Source organism: Eurypyga helias, unplaced genomic scaffold (assembly GCF_000690775.1).
Source record: "Eurypyga helias isolate BGI_N326 unplaced genomic scaffold, ASM69077v1 scaffold11871, whole genome shotgun sequence".
In the NCBI taxonomy this organism is placed as follows: domain Eukaryota; kingdom Metazoa; phylum Chordata; class Aves; order Eurypygiformes; family Eurypygidae; genus Eurypyga; species Eurypyga helias.
The window spans coordinates 1,388-17,588 of NW_010232818.1; the positions used below are offsets into that span (position 1 = coordinate 1,388).

At 38.9% G+C, this 16,201-nt stretch overlaps 1 protein-coding gene across 1 annotated transcript in view; it reads left to right on the forward strand.

Moving 5' to 3' along the window:
* Positions 1-400: 400 nt before the first annotated feature.
* The window catches only part of SIPA1L1 (signal-induced proliferation-associated 1 like 1), a gene marked incomplete at its 3' end in the record, with an annotated part of 46,785 nt that continues 30,984 nt past the window's right edge, over positions 401-16,201 (forward strand). The window contains exons 1-4 of the mRNA XM_010161522.1: positions 401-404; positions 1,552-1,721; positions 2,354-2,542; positions 10,505-10,679. Of these exons, the coding sequence (XP_010159824.1) occupies positions 401-404; positions 1,552-1,721; positions 2,354-2,542; positions 10,505-10,679 (538 nt within the window). The remainder of the gene's footprint in view (positions 405-1,551; positions 1,722-2,353; positions 2,543-10,504; positions 10,680-16,201) is intronic.

The following is a 16,201-nucleotide window of genomic DNA, read 5'->3' on the forward strand; positions in this document are numbered from 1 at the left end:
TGGACAGTTGCGTGAACAGAAAGGTGTAATTCTAGGACACAAGAAGGTTCATAAGGAGAGAGCACCAACTTGAAAAGCATTTAGTGTCTTGGAGAAAAGTATAGCAAGAACCAGTATGTATGATATAAAAAAGAATAAAAAATGAGGCACTCAAGTTTTTAACATCACAAGTGATTGAAAAATTAATTGAAAAAATGACTGCCATTCACTTTGGGTGGAGTGTATTTCATTATCTAATTTTAGTATCTTTAAAGATACAGTTCTTGATGATGATATTAAAATATTTCACTTTTTTGTTTCCTATAGCAGGATAGCTTATATTACACTGCTCTTAAAGTTGTTTTAAATTTCTGTTTGTTTTAAGAATAATAAATAATCTACATATAGTAGTTCAGGAAGTATGGGTAAGTCTCCTTTCAGGGCAGTTAGATAGATGAGTTCTTTCATTCCACTGAATCACATTTCTCTTGAATTGTTGAATTTTCAGATATCTCTAACTTTCTATTTTTGTGCACATATAAATTCATCCTTATATGCAGCATATGGCAAGTGGTGACATTGGACTTACTTTTCTTGTACAGTGCTTGACTTCTATTTTTTTGAGAGTTCCTCTTAAATTTTCAGGTATCATATGTTTAAATTCAGTTGCTAGCACTTGAGATATGTGCCACTTTGTTTATATGTTGCTGGTTCCATGGTGATGTACCTCTGTCATCAGTCAAAATAGTTCATAATGCTCAGAAGGCTCAATAGAAGAGCTGTCAAACCAATCTCTTAAAATTGTTGAGCTTTAATGTTTGTAAATGCACTTTTCTAATTTTTTTTTTTTCATTTAAAGCTTGGCTTTACATGTGTATAGTTAAAGAAATATAAAAATGTATCTTAATCTACTGTTTAGCTAGTGAGCAGTTTCTCAAGCTCTGTTCTCCTTTCTGCCATCCTCTGGTCTAGTTTCAGACTCAGCTCTTGGCACTTCAGATTTAGTCTTAGGGTTGTTTGACACTTCACTGTTAGATGTTTACGCTAGTCACTTTGTTTCTTGTACTGTTTTCTTTATGGTACTATGATTATTATTTTTTTTACTATGAACAAGTCTTCAACTTTTTTCAGCTTCATCAGATTTTCCCCATTTATAATTGAGTAATTTGCTAGATTGTTTTTCTCTTTTTCCAAACAAAAATAATTGTTACGTCATTTGCTAAGTACTTTGGTGCTCCCATTTTAACAAGGAGTGGTGAGTTTCCCACTTCAGTGCGTTTGGCTTCCTCGTTTCTATTTTTAAGGGGGGGAAATTGGTTGCACTTACTCAGTGTGAATGAAATAGATTTCAGTGTAAGAGCCAATGTACGAGGTGTATCCTGGTTTAGGCCTGTTTAGGCAGAGATGCAACGCTGAATTTCAGCCACCTTGGATAAGCGGAGCTCATTATAGAACTGAAGCACAGGAATGAAATCCTGGTACCACTGAAAATATGCTCTTACTGACTCTAGTAAAGCTGGCAATTAATTTCTAATATAACAACTAAATGTGAAAATATAGTTGAAGTGTAAGAAGTAAGATGGACTGTGTGGTGTTTTTTCTTTATGCAAGAACACTGGAACTATTTTGGGGCAGATGAGAACCTTGGTCCAGTAGCTGTGAGTATAAGAAGAGAGAAGCCAGAGGAAATCAAAGAAAACGGACCTCAGTACAACTACCGGATCATCTTCAGAACCAGTGAGGTGAGCGGTTGGGGAACGACAGGGTGAAAGGTTAGAAAGTGAACAGGCAAAACGGGCTGTGGTGAGGTGAGGTTTGTGTGCTTTTCAGTGCTGATAGTTCATTTCTGTCTCCTTTACACACACATAATCCAGGAATCTCCTGATAAAGCTATGCTGCATGTTTTGTTTCACAGAATAAGTGTATCAGTGAGTGAGTTATTCCATAATATCCAATACAGAGGAAACTGAAGGTTGTGTTGGTTAAAGCTTGAAACTTCCAGGAACTATGTTAGCTAGAAGCAACCGAAGGGGAGGAAAATTGCTTCCTCCAATCTACATGTGACAGTGGGTAGACCTGAGAAGCACACTTTTATACTTTGACATGTTCTGCTGGAAATACTACCACTAATATTTTTCAGGAATTTCCTGTAAAACTTTAATCTGGTGAATCATTTCAAAAATTCTGACTACTGTTAGCTATCAGTGAGAGATGTTTTGTGTATCAGTGTCTGTTTCACGCAACATAGGTCACTTAATGTCTTCAATCTCTACTGAGAATTGGACAGATAGTATGTTTCGCTCCACTGCTATTGCTAATCAACCTTTTCCCTGCATAATTCAATATACAAGCTATTTCTGTTTTGGATGCTTAGCTTATGACATTAAGAGGCTCTGTGCTGGAAGATGCCATCCCTTCAACTGCAAAGCATTGCACAGCCAGGGGACTTCCCCTAAAAGAAGTGCTTGAGTATGTGGTTCCTGAGCTGAATATCCATTGCCTGCGGCTGGCTTTCAACACCCCGAAAGTCACAGAACAGCTTATGAAGCTGGATGAACAAGGGGTAAGTGTGTGGAGTTATAGAATGAGACAAATTGTCTTAAACTGTCAGATAACTGCCATGAAGTGCAAAATTATCTTTTAGCTTTAAGTGATTAGAGTCAGTCTGTTAAAATGCCTCATTTAAACTAAAGCTTGTCATCTGTAGGGAGAGTTATGTTGCATATCTCTTCCCCAAGTTTTGCAGTATATTTGGTATGTATGAAATCAAGTTCATTGCTCTAAGTAGTCTTAAGTTTTTGATTAATGTTATGGTGATTCTCCATTTTCCTTTACTTTAAAAAGATAGAGATTGTCTTTTCGCAGACTGGGGAGGAGGGACTTCTGTTGTGGTTTTCTTATTGCTATTAAAATGAGAATAGGAATCTCCCATGTTACTAAATGTTTTGTTGTAATATTGTATTGGCACAACCATTACCAGGGTGCTGCCTGTCTCTTTTTTTGCCTTTTTTCTTAATTCCCCTGAAACAAACCACATGGCAAAATATTCAAAGCCCCTTCTTCATACAAGCGGTTTTCAATTAGGTGATGGTCCCCTGGTCTCTTAACGATGGAACCGAGGCTCATTAGCTATATAGCTTAGACGCAGCAAAATGAAAGTCTGAGTAAAGTGAATTTTACAATTAAAAACTTCAACAGTGACATTTATCTGCTCTGAGTACTGAGACTGTCTTTCTCCTGGTCTTTTTGGTTTCTCATGATCAGCCTTTCCTGCACAGAATTAACGTCAATGTTGTTATTTCTTCTTGCTGTCAGTCTAATGTTTCCATGACAAAATTGAAAAAGGTTTAAGCATTATCAGCCCCACAAGGGAGAGAATGTAGATATTCTAAGTAGATTTATAAGTGACTATCACGAAGACTTTGTTTGTCAGGCGTCTTGTGGCTTGGTTACTAAAATGGACAAGATAATTATTTGGGGATTATCTATGAGAAGCAAAACTTGAGCAAAACACTTTGTCCTCCATTTAGTTGGAGAACCTCATCTAGTTCACTGAGAACACAATGCAAGAGGATGAAGGAAAGGGTAGCTGTGGCTATTGCAGAGCATCCATACTAACATGGGAGTGGTTGTGCGTGGTCAGCCTGAGGTAGGTGCAGCCCAGTGCTGTCACTGACCATGGCCAACAGTGGGTGCCTGGCTAAGAATATGTGAACAGGATGAGCATGGAGTGGTACTTTCCTAGCCCCTGAAAGCTTGTAGGCTTTTAGAGGGTTCTCTGTCCTACCCCTTTGCTTTACCAGTTTGATGAGTCCTGGTTTAATTAGTAATTTCTCATGTAGAAGTTGTTCTCTACTTCTAATAATGCTTTGGCCTCTCTGGCATTTTTCTGGTTCCCTCCCTCTTCTCCCTCTTCTCCCACGTCTTATTTTAAAACAGTGCAGTTCAGAAAATGGGGAGGAAATTTTGGTTTAGTGTGCTTTCTTGTCTCTTCCCTTTCTAATAATTGTTGGGTTTTTAGTTGCTTTATGGCAGCTCCTCAACACTAGAAGTATCTTTTCATGAAGGCCTTAAGATCCTGTTCTTTAGGGGTGTTACTCAGAGCTCATTAGTCTAGATAGCAAGTTGGGTATCTTTGTACCACATGGATCACTTCAAGCTTTACTTGCACCCAGGGCCATCTGCCATTCTTTTGCCCAGTTAGCCATTACTCTAAGTTCCTTTGGTAGCCCTGATAGCCAGTCTTCAGCTCAGCACTGTAGAGGAGTAACTCAGTCATGTTAGCAAACATAGTGACCTTACTGTTCATCGCCTCATTCAGACTGCTAAAGTGTGTGTCATATACCCTATGTTTACGTTCAGATCCCTGACTTACTCTACTGATCATTTTCTTCAGCTCCTTTTTGTATTTTAGACAGCTACATGTCTAAGTGAGTTCCTTTTTCTGTACCCTGGCTGGCTGTTTAGGGTCTTCAGACTTTTTGAAGAGAAAACTTTGTTAAATGTCTCTAGGAAATTCAAGTGTACTCTGTAGCAGCTGTATCTCTGGCATATGCTAATTGGCTCTCACAGAGCACAACACTGCAGTGAGCCTGTGAACATGTAAGGTTGAGAGGAGGTGGGTTTACCACATAGCCAGCTAAATAAGGACGCTCTTTGGGTGCTTATGCTGCTCAGTGTAACTGTTCTTTCACATGATGAGATCCTAGGAAGTTGGAGGCCTGTGTGTTTTCCTTAGGTAATTAAAGCAGTGATTGCAAATATGCACTTATTCAGTGTTTATAATTTGTTACCTTAGGCTAAACCTAATCTGCCCTTCATCCAGAAAGAAGTTGGTCAGGCACTTTAAGACTCAAGGATATCTTTCAATCTCTTTCAAAAGTTTCAGCAGTAGAGAAAATGGGATTAAGTCAGCATGGCTCCGAAGTGAGTCTTTGGATGCAAGGATCACTCCCTTCCATACATTCCAGATAAGCCCATCAGGAACCTTCAATCTCAATAGTGTTGATGGGAAAATTGTCACAAAGAAGAACAAAATTTAGCAGAAGGTTCTACCTTAAAAAGAAAAAATCCAAAATTATTTGTAGTAAACCTAACTTGAAAAGTGATTTAGCATAATTTGCTTCAGAAGTTTGTTATGTCTAAAAAAGCATAAGATTAAATTATCCTTATTTCAAATCCTATATGTCATTAAGGTCCCACAATATGGTGTATAGTATGGTTTTCTGTTGCTACTTAAACTTTAGAAAAGCGTTAGGGACAAATGCTAGTTAAAATTATATTATCTACATCAAAGTACTTTCTGGTTTTGTGGTAATGAAACAGTTTGACACTTCTAACAGAAAAAGATAAGCACACTCTGTACTAATTAGAAGCTGCATTTTTCATCAATTCCAAGCTAACAGAAAAATTTGGGTAACAGCTGCTCTACTAATTAGGTACACAGAATGTTTATCGCTTCTTCTTGCCGAATGTCACGCTGTTTCATTACAGCACGAACAGGTGCCTGTTTGATATAGCAAATGAGAGGTTTTGTAAATTTGAGTTAAGAGTATAAAGTGACCCTTGCCTGACTTAGCCATTAAATTTCACCCAGTAACCCCTTCACTGAGCCAAATTCACATGCATCAGTTTTGATTAAGATCGTTGATCTTTTTTTATATTTGGGTAAGGTTTTAAAGCAGTTGGTTGTTTTCATATTTAAGAATTTGCAGTTCTTTGAATTTCTCTGCTTTCAGCTTCCAGATTTCTGATATCTTTCTCTGCTACATCTTAAAGAGTCATTTTGGTGTGAGATTTTTTTTTTTCCCCGGCAAAGTTTTTTGTATGCAGTGATTAAATCATCTGTTGGTCTTGTTTATGATAAACTAAACAGATTGTACTTTTCAAGTCTTGCACTGAAACATATTTTCTGTGAATTTCGTATCACTTCTATGGCTGAACTCTCTATCTTCTTCTCCTTCAATATCTGCATATGACATCAAGTGTCAGAATGGGGATATTTTCCTTCTCCCAGTTTTGTACTGGTGTTGTATGTCAAATTGCATGTTCCTCACTTCCCTTTAGATTGCTAGGTTCGTGGTAACATCTGCTGTTTGTACATATGGCCCACAATGCTTGTCACCTAGATGTGCTTTTACTGGCTTTATTAAAATGCATTTGTTTGACTGGTTCTGTGTTAAAAAGCAATCCAATCTTTCTGTAGGACTGTGCTAGCTTCCTGGCTAATTACCATCTACTAATCTTTGCCTTGAATGCAGAGTTCACAGTAACTTACTTTAGGTTAACATCCAAATGTGATTTAAAAATTTGAATATCAGGGCAGTGACTGATTCATTCCATTTAAATTTTAGCTTTATGGCAGTTCCTCATTCACAGAAATACTGCAAAATGTCAGTTTTTAATGTAATTCTGTATGTACAATATACTTTTGCTGACTGGTTAAATCCAAGATATGCTTTCCGCTGTTTTTCACTGGGTGCTAGACAAATACTTGAAGTGCATTTTTACCACATGTACAAATATGTAAATACTTTTAGATTATTAAAATGAAACTGCTACTTTACAAGTTCTACCACAGCAGAATTCATCCTTCAACTCCTTTTTTGGCTTTTACTTGGAGTTAATACAGTTCTAAGGACCCTAGATTTGTCAGGAGGTGTGGTAATGGGGAGTCCATGCCTGCCTTCCCCCATATCCACTTGTTTTGATTCGGAAATACCAACTTATGTTGTCCATATGAAACTTTTTTTGAAGTTCAGCGAATCTAAGAACATAGCTAGAAGGCATATCCTGCTTTCTGCATGGTCCTTATTTAGTTTCTTAGGCTGACATTTTCAAAGCAATAAATGACAGTTGTTTGTTTGCATATGGATGCTGCAGATCCCATTTATGTTTATGCTCTTGAAAATACTTCCTTCACCTGAAACTGAAGCCCAAATAGTGTGGGTGTGCTTGGTGAGAATGGTTTTCTTTGTCTTAAGTAAAATTATCAGGAACTTTCGTAATTAGCAGTGCAGCTAAGGCATTGTGGTCCATGAAACACTTCCATCCATCATCTTTCCTTGGACAGAAAACATATCTGAACAACAAATGTTGCCTGAGCAGTCCAAGACAGGACCTGCTACTAATGATACGGAAAGCAATGGCAGAAAAACGGTGTCAGTGCCACCTCTCACCACCCTTCCTCTCTCTCCTCCCTTCCCATACGTAGCTGATCCAGGTTCTCTGTGAGAGTACATAGCCCTGTTGGCCGCGGCAGTAAGTTTGGCTGCTGTGAAGCAATGAGCTTGCAGCGAGTGGGGTTGCGTCGTTTGTTAATTAAGCAGATCGTAGAAATGTGCCTGCAAACGTCATCAGGCTCCCCTGATTCCTGAGAAAATTTAAATCTTAGTCAAACAGTTGCCATGTAGAAGCATTTTTTTTTTTAAATTTAAAAAAAGCATGTGCCATCCAGCTGCTTCTGGATTGTTTAGAGCATTCTGTACACTGATGGTTTTGAAGTTTTGCATTTTCTAAGTGAATGGGGAGTTAAATAATCGTAATAATAAATTGTAACCTTAATTTATATGTGCTCAATATTTTTCTTTACCAGTGAATATATTTGCTTTACATGCTGATACTTCAGTGCCCAAGATATGCAGCCTTCAGTCTTAAAGGTGAATGCTCTTGGTTGGGTTTCTAGTGCTCAAAGAGCATGTTTCCTGTACATTTACAGAGAAAGCATTTCCAATACTTAAAGGTGTAAGAAAAGGAAACGGAAACATTACTTCAAGGCACAAAATTGATTTTATTTTATTTTTTCCTTTCAGTTGCAATTTTTGAAGTTGGCCTACATGCTGGTTTTAGTTGGGATAGTGTTAACTTTCTTCACAGTAGCTAGTATGAGGTTATGATTTGGATTAGTGCTTAGAAGAACGCTGACAACTCACTAATGTTTTTAGTTGTTGCCAAGCAGTGTTTACAATAAGAGAGACATTTTTAGTTTTTCATTGCCCCTGTGTTCCCAGCATCTACTGTACTAGAAGCTGGGAAGGAGACACAGTCAGGGTAGCTGACCGAATTGACCAAAGGGGTATTTCATTCCATAAAATGCCATGTTCAGTGTATAAGCTGGGGGGCGTTGGCCACGGAGACATGCACACTCTCTCTCTGCTCAGAGACTGGTTGGGTGTCAGTCAGTGGCAGTGAGCAGTTGTTGGGGGTTGGGTTTTTGTTATTGATTTTCCATTATATATTATCATTATTAATAGTAGTATGATTAGTATCATTATTTTATTTAACTTCTTTTCAATTCTTAAACTGTTCTTATCTCAACCTACAAGTTTTCTTACCTTTTCGTCTGATTCTCTCCCCCATCACACTGGGGGAGGGGGGAGATGATGAGCGAGCAGATGTGTGGTGCTTAGTTGCTGGCTGGGGTTTAACCACAACAGGCTGTGAATGCTTCTTTTGTAAGCAATAAACTGAGATGAGGACAGGCAGAGAGAGTTGGGTGTTGTTTAGCCTAGAGAAGAGAAGAAAAGGCTCTGGGGAGTCATTATAGCTGCCTTCCATTTAAAGGGGGCCTACAGGAAAGATGAGGAGGAACTCTTTATCAGGGAGTGTAGTGACAGGATGAGGGGTAATGGCTTTGAACTGAAAGCAGGTAGATTTAGATTAGGGATGTAAGGAAAAAATTCTTCATAGAGAGGGTGGTGAGACAGTGGAACAGGTTGCCCAGAGAAGCTGTGGATGCCCCCTCTCTGGACGGGGGCCAGGCTGCTTTGAGCAACCTGGTCTAGTGGAAGGTGTCCCTGCCCATGGCAGGGGGGTTGGAACTAGATGGTCTTCAAGGCCCCTTCCAACCCAAACCATTCTATGATTCTATGCTGTACTCAGATTTTATCATAAGAAATTCAGACACATTTAGAATGTGCGAGTCAGGTAGTCATTGGATCAAATGACAGAATAAAGGACATTCTGGAGGGGAAAGAAGAAACAACCTCAACTCTGACTCATTACACATGCTTAACTTCTTTAATAGGAGTAATCAAACCACATTGATCTTTATTCTTCTGGTTTTGCCTCCTATTTTCCTTCTGCTAATACTTTATCTCTGTCACCGTTTATCCTTGGTTGTAAAAGAATAAAGTGAAGTTGCAATTTTCTGAGTTTTTTAATTTTACAATCTACTTCAGTTAGAGGCAGAGTAGGACTACTACTGAGGGCTTCTAAATTATCCCACCGTAAATAGAAGTTAAAAATAATGAATTTCAGTTTAATTACGTGTCCACATCATCCCAGCAGCAAGTTCCAACTTTTGTCTCATGACCTGTGATAGAAGCTTGAAGAGCAAACCACAGTATATTCAGATGACACTGCCTTCAGTGCCCTTGCAAATAACTACTTTCACTTCCCACTAACCTGTGGCCCAAACTTGTAAATCTCATGCCAGCTTCAATAGGCTTGCTTGTGATTTTGCTCTGGCAGATCTACTTGGTATTTGTTTAAAATGGAGCCTCTGCAAAAATTCATGAGTGGGAGGAAAGATTATGTACCCTGCAACAAGTATGCATTTTTACTAGATGAATTACGTGTGTGAACTCCAAGACTCTGCTTTGCACTCTGCCCATCAGAGTTCCTGCCTGTGAAATTGGTTTTGGAGGCGGCAGTAAATGGCTGTGGATGCTGCTTGCTTCCCTTCTGTAACTTCTGTGTTTGTAGTCCAGACATAAAGGGGACGGATGTGGTCTTTTTTGTGTGTGCATCAATTTGGAATTGGTGGGAAGAGTTTGCTTTGAAGAATCACAGTTATGGTTGGGTAAAAAATTACTTTATTGACATCTTCAGTTTCTGCTGTATTAGGAACATCAAACACCAAATTAGAGGAAAAGTGGAAGAAAAGAGAAGTATGAATATATTTGAAAGCCTGTGCTAGTAAATGGTATCTTTAAAGTATTACCAGCATTTCTCAGTTCAGCTCTTTTCTTTGTTACTACATTTTTAAGTCAGAGAAGGCCAACTGAATGCCACGGACTCTTTCTGCGTTGCAAACAGATGAGTGCACTAATAGGTGAATAATTTTTGTCTTCTCTTTGAAGTGAGGGAATGTTAATTTTGTCACTTATTATAGAACTGAGCACATGCTGTGCCTACCCTTCTGCGTGGAAGGTTTAGCATAGGATAGTAACCATGGTACCAGCCTAAGAGCGAGAGTCAAGTTCCTGGCATTACTCAGGCAGCGTTTTCCTCATGGCTTAATGTAAGACATTCACCATTTGCCAGCTGCAGTGTTGTCATCCTGAAAATAAGGAACATCAGAAAGCATTTTGACACCTTCTGATGAGATACGCCATCATCAAGGCAATTAACAGTGGAAAACGATGAGAGTATTTGGAATTAGAATAACATTTGAAATGAGACTGATAATTAGGGGTTTTTTTTTGGTGGTGAATTATGGGTTCATTAAAAAATGTGAATTCAGTAAATAAGTTGCTGCATCACTTGGTGTACATATAAGATATTCTTCTTTTTTCCTCTGCAGTTAAGTTACCAGCTTAAGGTGGGTATCATGTACTGCAAAGCCGGGCAGAGCACAGAAGAGGAAATGTATAATAACGAGTCAGCAGGTCCAGCCTTTGAAGAGTTTCTTCAGCTCTTGGGAGAACGAGTTCGACTCAAGGGATTTGAAAAGTATCGTGCTCAGCTGGATACAAAAAGTAAGACTTTGTCATTTTTTCCCTTAAGTGAACAAAATACATCATATGGTTGCTAACTGACTTTTTTATAAAGAATTTTTAAAAATAACCTCCTGGCTATAGGAAAACATTTGCTCAGTATTAGAAGTGGAAGCAGAGCAAGTATGTCATTTGACCAGTACCATATGGCCTTTCAACTCTGATAATTACTGGGGTTTTTTACTGATTTGTTATGAAATTATCACTAAAGCTGCAACAAGAAACCAGCAACTATGGAACCATTATCAGCACTGCAAATCCGTCATCGGTGTTGCCTAAAGAATAATAACACAGTTGGTACGTTACATTTTTTTTTATCTGATATGCTAATAGACTGTCACCGAAAGAGTTTTGAGAACCCATCCATGTAACTCCACCTTGACAAGTTGGTCTATTGCTTTTCTGCTGTATCTGTTGCATGTACTTTTTCTTCTAGGCAGTTTTGTGATACTTCTGCTATCAAATGTATTTCTCCCTCTATGGGTTTTTGTCTGAGTTATGGAAATTAAACTGGATTTGGCTGTTACGTTATCAGCTTTAACTGAAAAATATATTGCAACAAAAATGCAGCAGAAAGACGATCTTACCTGTAAAAGAAACTCCCTACTTCTGGAATCAAGCTTGTGAAATACCCGTTTATCAGCTAGCACATGCTAGTGATTTGATTTCTAAATCTATTTTAAAATGCTCAGGGGGGAAATTTTGGCCTGTCTTCCTTTGAGTATTGGAACTAACCAGTTCCTATGGAAATATTTTGCTATTTTACTCACTTTCAACAAAGGAAATTAAATAATGAGTTGATTCATGGATGCTGAAAAGCATTCATCAACTTCAGTGCGGCACAAGCTGTGCTCTTGCCATGGGTCTTCCATCACAAATACAGTAACTTGCTGTGCTTTAGTGCTCCACCATTCTACCTGATGTCTGGATTTTTACAGGGATCACATTGCTGTCTCTTCAGGCTGTTCTTCATCAGCCTAATCATCACTTGTCAGGGGGTTGTAAGACTTCCTGTGGGTTTAAACCTAAATTAATACTTATTTCATGCACATTTACCACTAAGCCTGCTTTCTTTTAGTTGCAGTACTTACACTGCATCTGTTATATTTACTCCCTTGAGTGCATTTACACGTTACAGTTGCCTCCTATGCTTTTGTAATGTTGTCCTTAATAAGCTAAGTCTCTCTTATGGTATGGGAGGTGTGGATTTCTCCCCCTTGCCCCATGAAGCATTACCTGGTGACCTTCTCCTGCACTTGTCCAAGTTTGAATTCAATCTCTTTAATTTTAGTGGTTAGGATTATATACATGAGTCCAGGTGAGATTCAGGCAGTTTCTAGCTGTAACGTTTTTTTGCCTTTACTAGAAATACAGTATGTAATAATTCTTAGGCTGGGTTGTCCTTTTCTGCAGCTCTGAAAATGGTTATTTAATCATTTATAAGAATAAGTTAGGTCAAAAATCAAATGTGTATGTGAATGAGAGAAAATATTTATTGTTTCATAACTTCTGGCTTCATACTGTGGCCTCCTTGTTACTTACAGTAGCTGAAGTAAAATCCTTTCTTCCCTTTCTTCTGGTTTAGTTAAGACATCTGAAAAAACCAAACCTTTTTTGGTGACAGTCCACACGCACTGGTTTCTAGTACATGTAAATACTGTATGATTAAGAGTTGATTCATCTGCCCAGATATACCCATGAAAGCTGTTACTGTGTCTTAAGTACTACTTTGAAATTTTCTTCTGAAGAATTTTCCAGTAATGTTTGAGTTCCTTCTTGTTGCTTCTAACTGGGGACAGAATTTGGTCAGGTTTTGGTTTTATGTACTACAATGTAGCATCTGTTGAATGGACACATATGTAAACTTTTAACTGTCTGAATCTCTCCTGGTTTTAAGAGTTGTCATCTTGTAATGGAAGTTTTCTGCTCCCACATTGAGAGCTGACGTGTCTTTTTTCACATTGCCCAGTTGACCTACTAGCTCTATTCTGTATCTAAAAAATAAAAAAATCAAGAGGCTTTACATGTTCACTGTGGTCAGAGTGGAAGGGGGATGCTCTGAGTGGAAACAGCAGCCTTCAAGAAGGGTTTCCAACGTTTTCTTCCAGTCAGGGTTTACAAGCTCACACGTGTGGGATCTCATCAGCTAGAACTGCTTAGGAACCCCGAAGTTGTCTGAAATCTTGTGGGTTCCGTTGTCTGCAGGCTCACTGAGGGGACACGCGATTGCAGAGCACACACGAGTTCTCAACAAGCACGTTCAGACAGCAGCAGTGTGAACAATGGCAACAGACTTTTGTAATTGGTCTTGATGGTGCTGTGTTTTCCTTTCTGCCGGTATGCAAAGTGCAGACTGGAAGTAGTGGAAGAAAAGGTGATTTTTGAGGGCACAGCGCTAAGATTTTTGAGTAGATGCCTTCGGAAGCCCTTATTGTGTTTTTTTGTGTAGGCAAACAGCATATTTGTGGTAGGCAGAATGCTGATGACCAGAGATGGTCGCAAGGGCTGCGTGTCGGGTATGGGGAGTATGTGAACAGCAGAACACAGACAGGCAGCTATCTTCGATAGATACCCCGAGTGATCCATCGGTCTTTTCTGCCTTGGACCTAAAACAGAAACCTGCAAAGGGGAAGGTTGTGGTTTTTACCATGACTTAGGTTTATAGGGTTTTGTTGAAACAGCTAGGTCTGCAGCTAGGAAGCAAGCTTCTCCCTTTTCTAGCTCTGTGCTTTTCTGTTGCTGGAGATAACTGTCATGAAATAGTGCTTGCAGTCTCATTACTCAGGAAATTTTTCTGCATAAAATTCTGTTTAATGTCAGCCCAGTTGATTGCGAAGATGCTGTTAAAAACAAATGTGTGTTCAGTAACTTGCAAGAAAGGTCAGAGCTATGTAGGCTACTTGGCTAGTTTCTGTACCTTTGATACCACTTTGCTACCTATAAAAAGCAGATGTATGATGTAAGGCAGGAGGAAAGATTTTCTCAGCGTGGACAGAAGCTGATTTGTATATGTACTCTGGAAATTTTTGCAAGGTATTTGTAATTTATGCAAATTTGGGAAAGTAAAGTTGCTCTAGCAAAAGGCAGTTTCAAAAGAGTTGCTCTTAGAGTTTTTTAGAATTAGGGGCCTAATTGGTAAGTATCCATAACAGAAACAATTTTGAAAAGGAAGTATGTTACGCATCCTATTAACTGAAAGTCTATTTAAGTATATTGGATTCTTCAAGGGTTTCAGCTTTGGATCTCTGCCAGAGCCACTATGGAAAAGAGCTGCTACTTTTAAAGTTTTGTTTGTGTATTTCTAGAATTACCAGAGGGGAAGCAGTCTATCTCCTGGCAGCCTGCAGACTTTGGATAGGAAATAGAGCTTGAAAATAAAATGTCATCTCTCCCATGGTTGCTAGGATGTTTATGGGCATCACTATAAAGTAATAAACATCGCAGTAATCTTTCACATTATAGCTTCAGTCATTTTACTTTGTCTTCTAGTTGTAACGCATCTTTTATTTCCCTCCCCCTCACTCAGTCATCTTTCTCAATATTTGAAATTGGTGAGTGGGATCAGCTGAATAATGCTAGGCCTGGTAACCTGGTGTATGTGTCCAGCAGAGTGATGGAGTGCCTGGTGCAGAAAATAAAAGATACTAGTTAATATGAGTTGTAGGAATTTATGAAGAACCTATTTGATGAGATAATAAACTTGGCTAATAATGGTAGCTTTCCGGATTAGATGTTTATACTACATGACTTTTTGGTTAAGACGTTAGAATAATATGAAACTAGCACAGGATATGTGAAGTAGATTAAAAATAGGGAATGAATGGACTTCAAATTGATGTTTAATTTAGGGGTTGTCAGTATACCACAATGTTTCTAATGAAATAATACAGACAGCTCACCTAGACTGCTTAACGTGCACTATTTAACATATTTTCAACCACATGGAGGTTAAGAATAGCCTAATTGTTGGGTCTGAGGCATACACTGGGAGGCCCATAGTCAGAGGTGGTCAGTGGTTCCTGGATTGCTTAAGCAGAAATGGGGATGAGGGCATGTCCATCTGCATTTGTTTGTTACACATATACTTTTGTATGTTACAAAATAAAAGATTCTGGCCTTGGAAATAGTGCCTGAAAACAGCCTGTATATTACAGAAGTTGAACGTACGTGGTTTAATCCTTGTATGTAGAAGTACAGCAGAAAGGAGAGCGAGTTTGGCAAGTGCTGAATTTGGGCTGGTAACTAAGAGAAACTAGAAGTAAGGCAGGGGTGTTTAGCAGCAGTGCTAGATGGAGGTAACATGAAGCTCTGAAACTTCGTGTTCTTATGCCTTTAATCTGCAGTTTGTGTCAATGGCTGTTCCTTCTCCTGCCTCAAAGGCAGTGTCAATAGGTATGCCTTAAACTGAGGGAAGGGAGGGGATGTCTTCAGTGTAAAAAGGGGCTAATGAATTTGTAGATCCCTCGGGATTCTGTGAAATACAAGGAAATCGAAGTAGCTTGCAGTGCTGGTTTACAGTTCTGACCTTAAAATGATGAATACTATTCAACCGCACAGTCATGGATATGACTGCAATGGCAGCAGTTTGCTTTCAAGCAACCACCTGTAATTATTGTGTTGTACTTCAGAAGTAGTACTCTGGGCTTGTAAGAAAGAAGAAATGTGAATGGTGAGAAAGATGCGTGGTCTGTGGTGGGTATGGGCTTTGGTTTGTAGTTGGAGTTGAATAACAGGGATTTAAGCTGTGAAATACTTGGAAACAACTGTCGTCATTAAATGTGTTATTTGGACTGTAGCCTTCCGACTTAGCTTGCAGAACCAGTGCTGTTCTGAGGGAGAACCCTTTTCTGCCTGAAATTAAGTCCATCCAGGAAAGTTGAAAGTTTGGCTTAAATGCATAGGTGTTGTTCTAACATAGTATTTGTCAGAATTGCTTTATCCTTTGTCTCCTCCCCCAACTCCTTTTGGGCCCCTTCTCCTTGTTTGGGGGCCTCCCTTCCCCTGCCTGTTGTACTACTCACTTCCCTTTCTCTTTGCACCTGCTCCCCCTTTCAAGTTCTTTGTAATAATTCTGTGTGCTCTGTTTATGAAAGATGATGTACTAACTAGCATATGTACAGTTAGGAAAAAGAAAAAAGTGTCAGTAAGGAGTGATGTTGTTGTTTTGGTGACTTTCAGGAGCATCTGCCTCCTTCTGTGTGTATTGTGATGATCAGGCAGAGGATAGAGGCTGCTGTGAACTGAGTGTGAGGTGAAATGATCCTCTTTCAGCTGTCCTGCTGTTGTCATTAGCATTAAAAAGAAAATATTTAGCATCTTGGTTTTTGTAATGGCAGCGTTGTGCTGGAAAAGAGAGCCGGATCTCCTTGAAACATGAACTGAGATTTTTTTACATAACATTCTAGTAATCTCTTTTTTTTTTTTTCTAATTCCGATTTTATTCCATAGAAATTATTTGAAAATATGCAAAATCTCCATGCAGCCGCAGTGTAGAAAACTTTTTA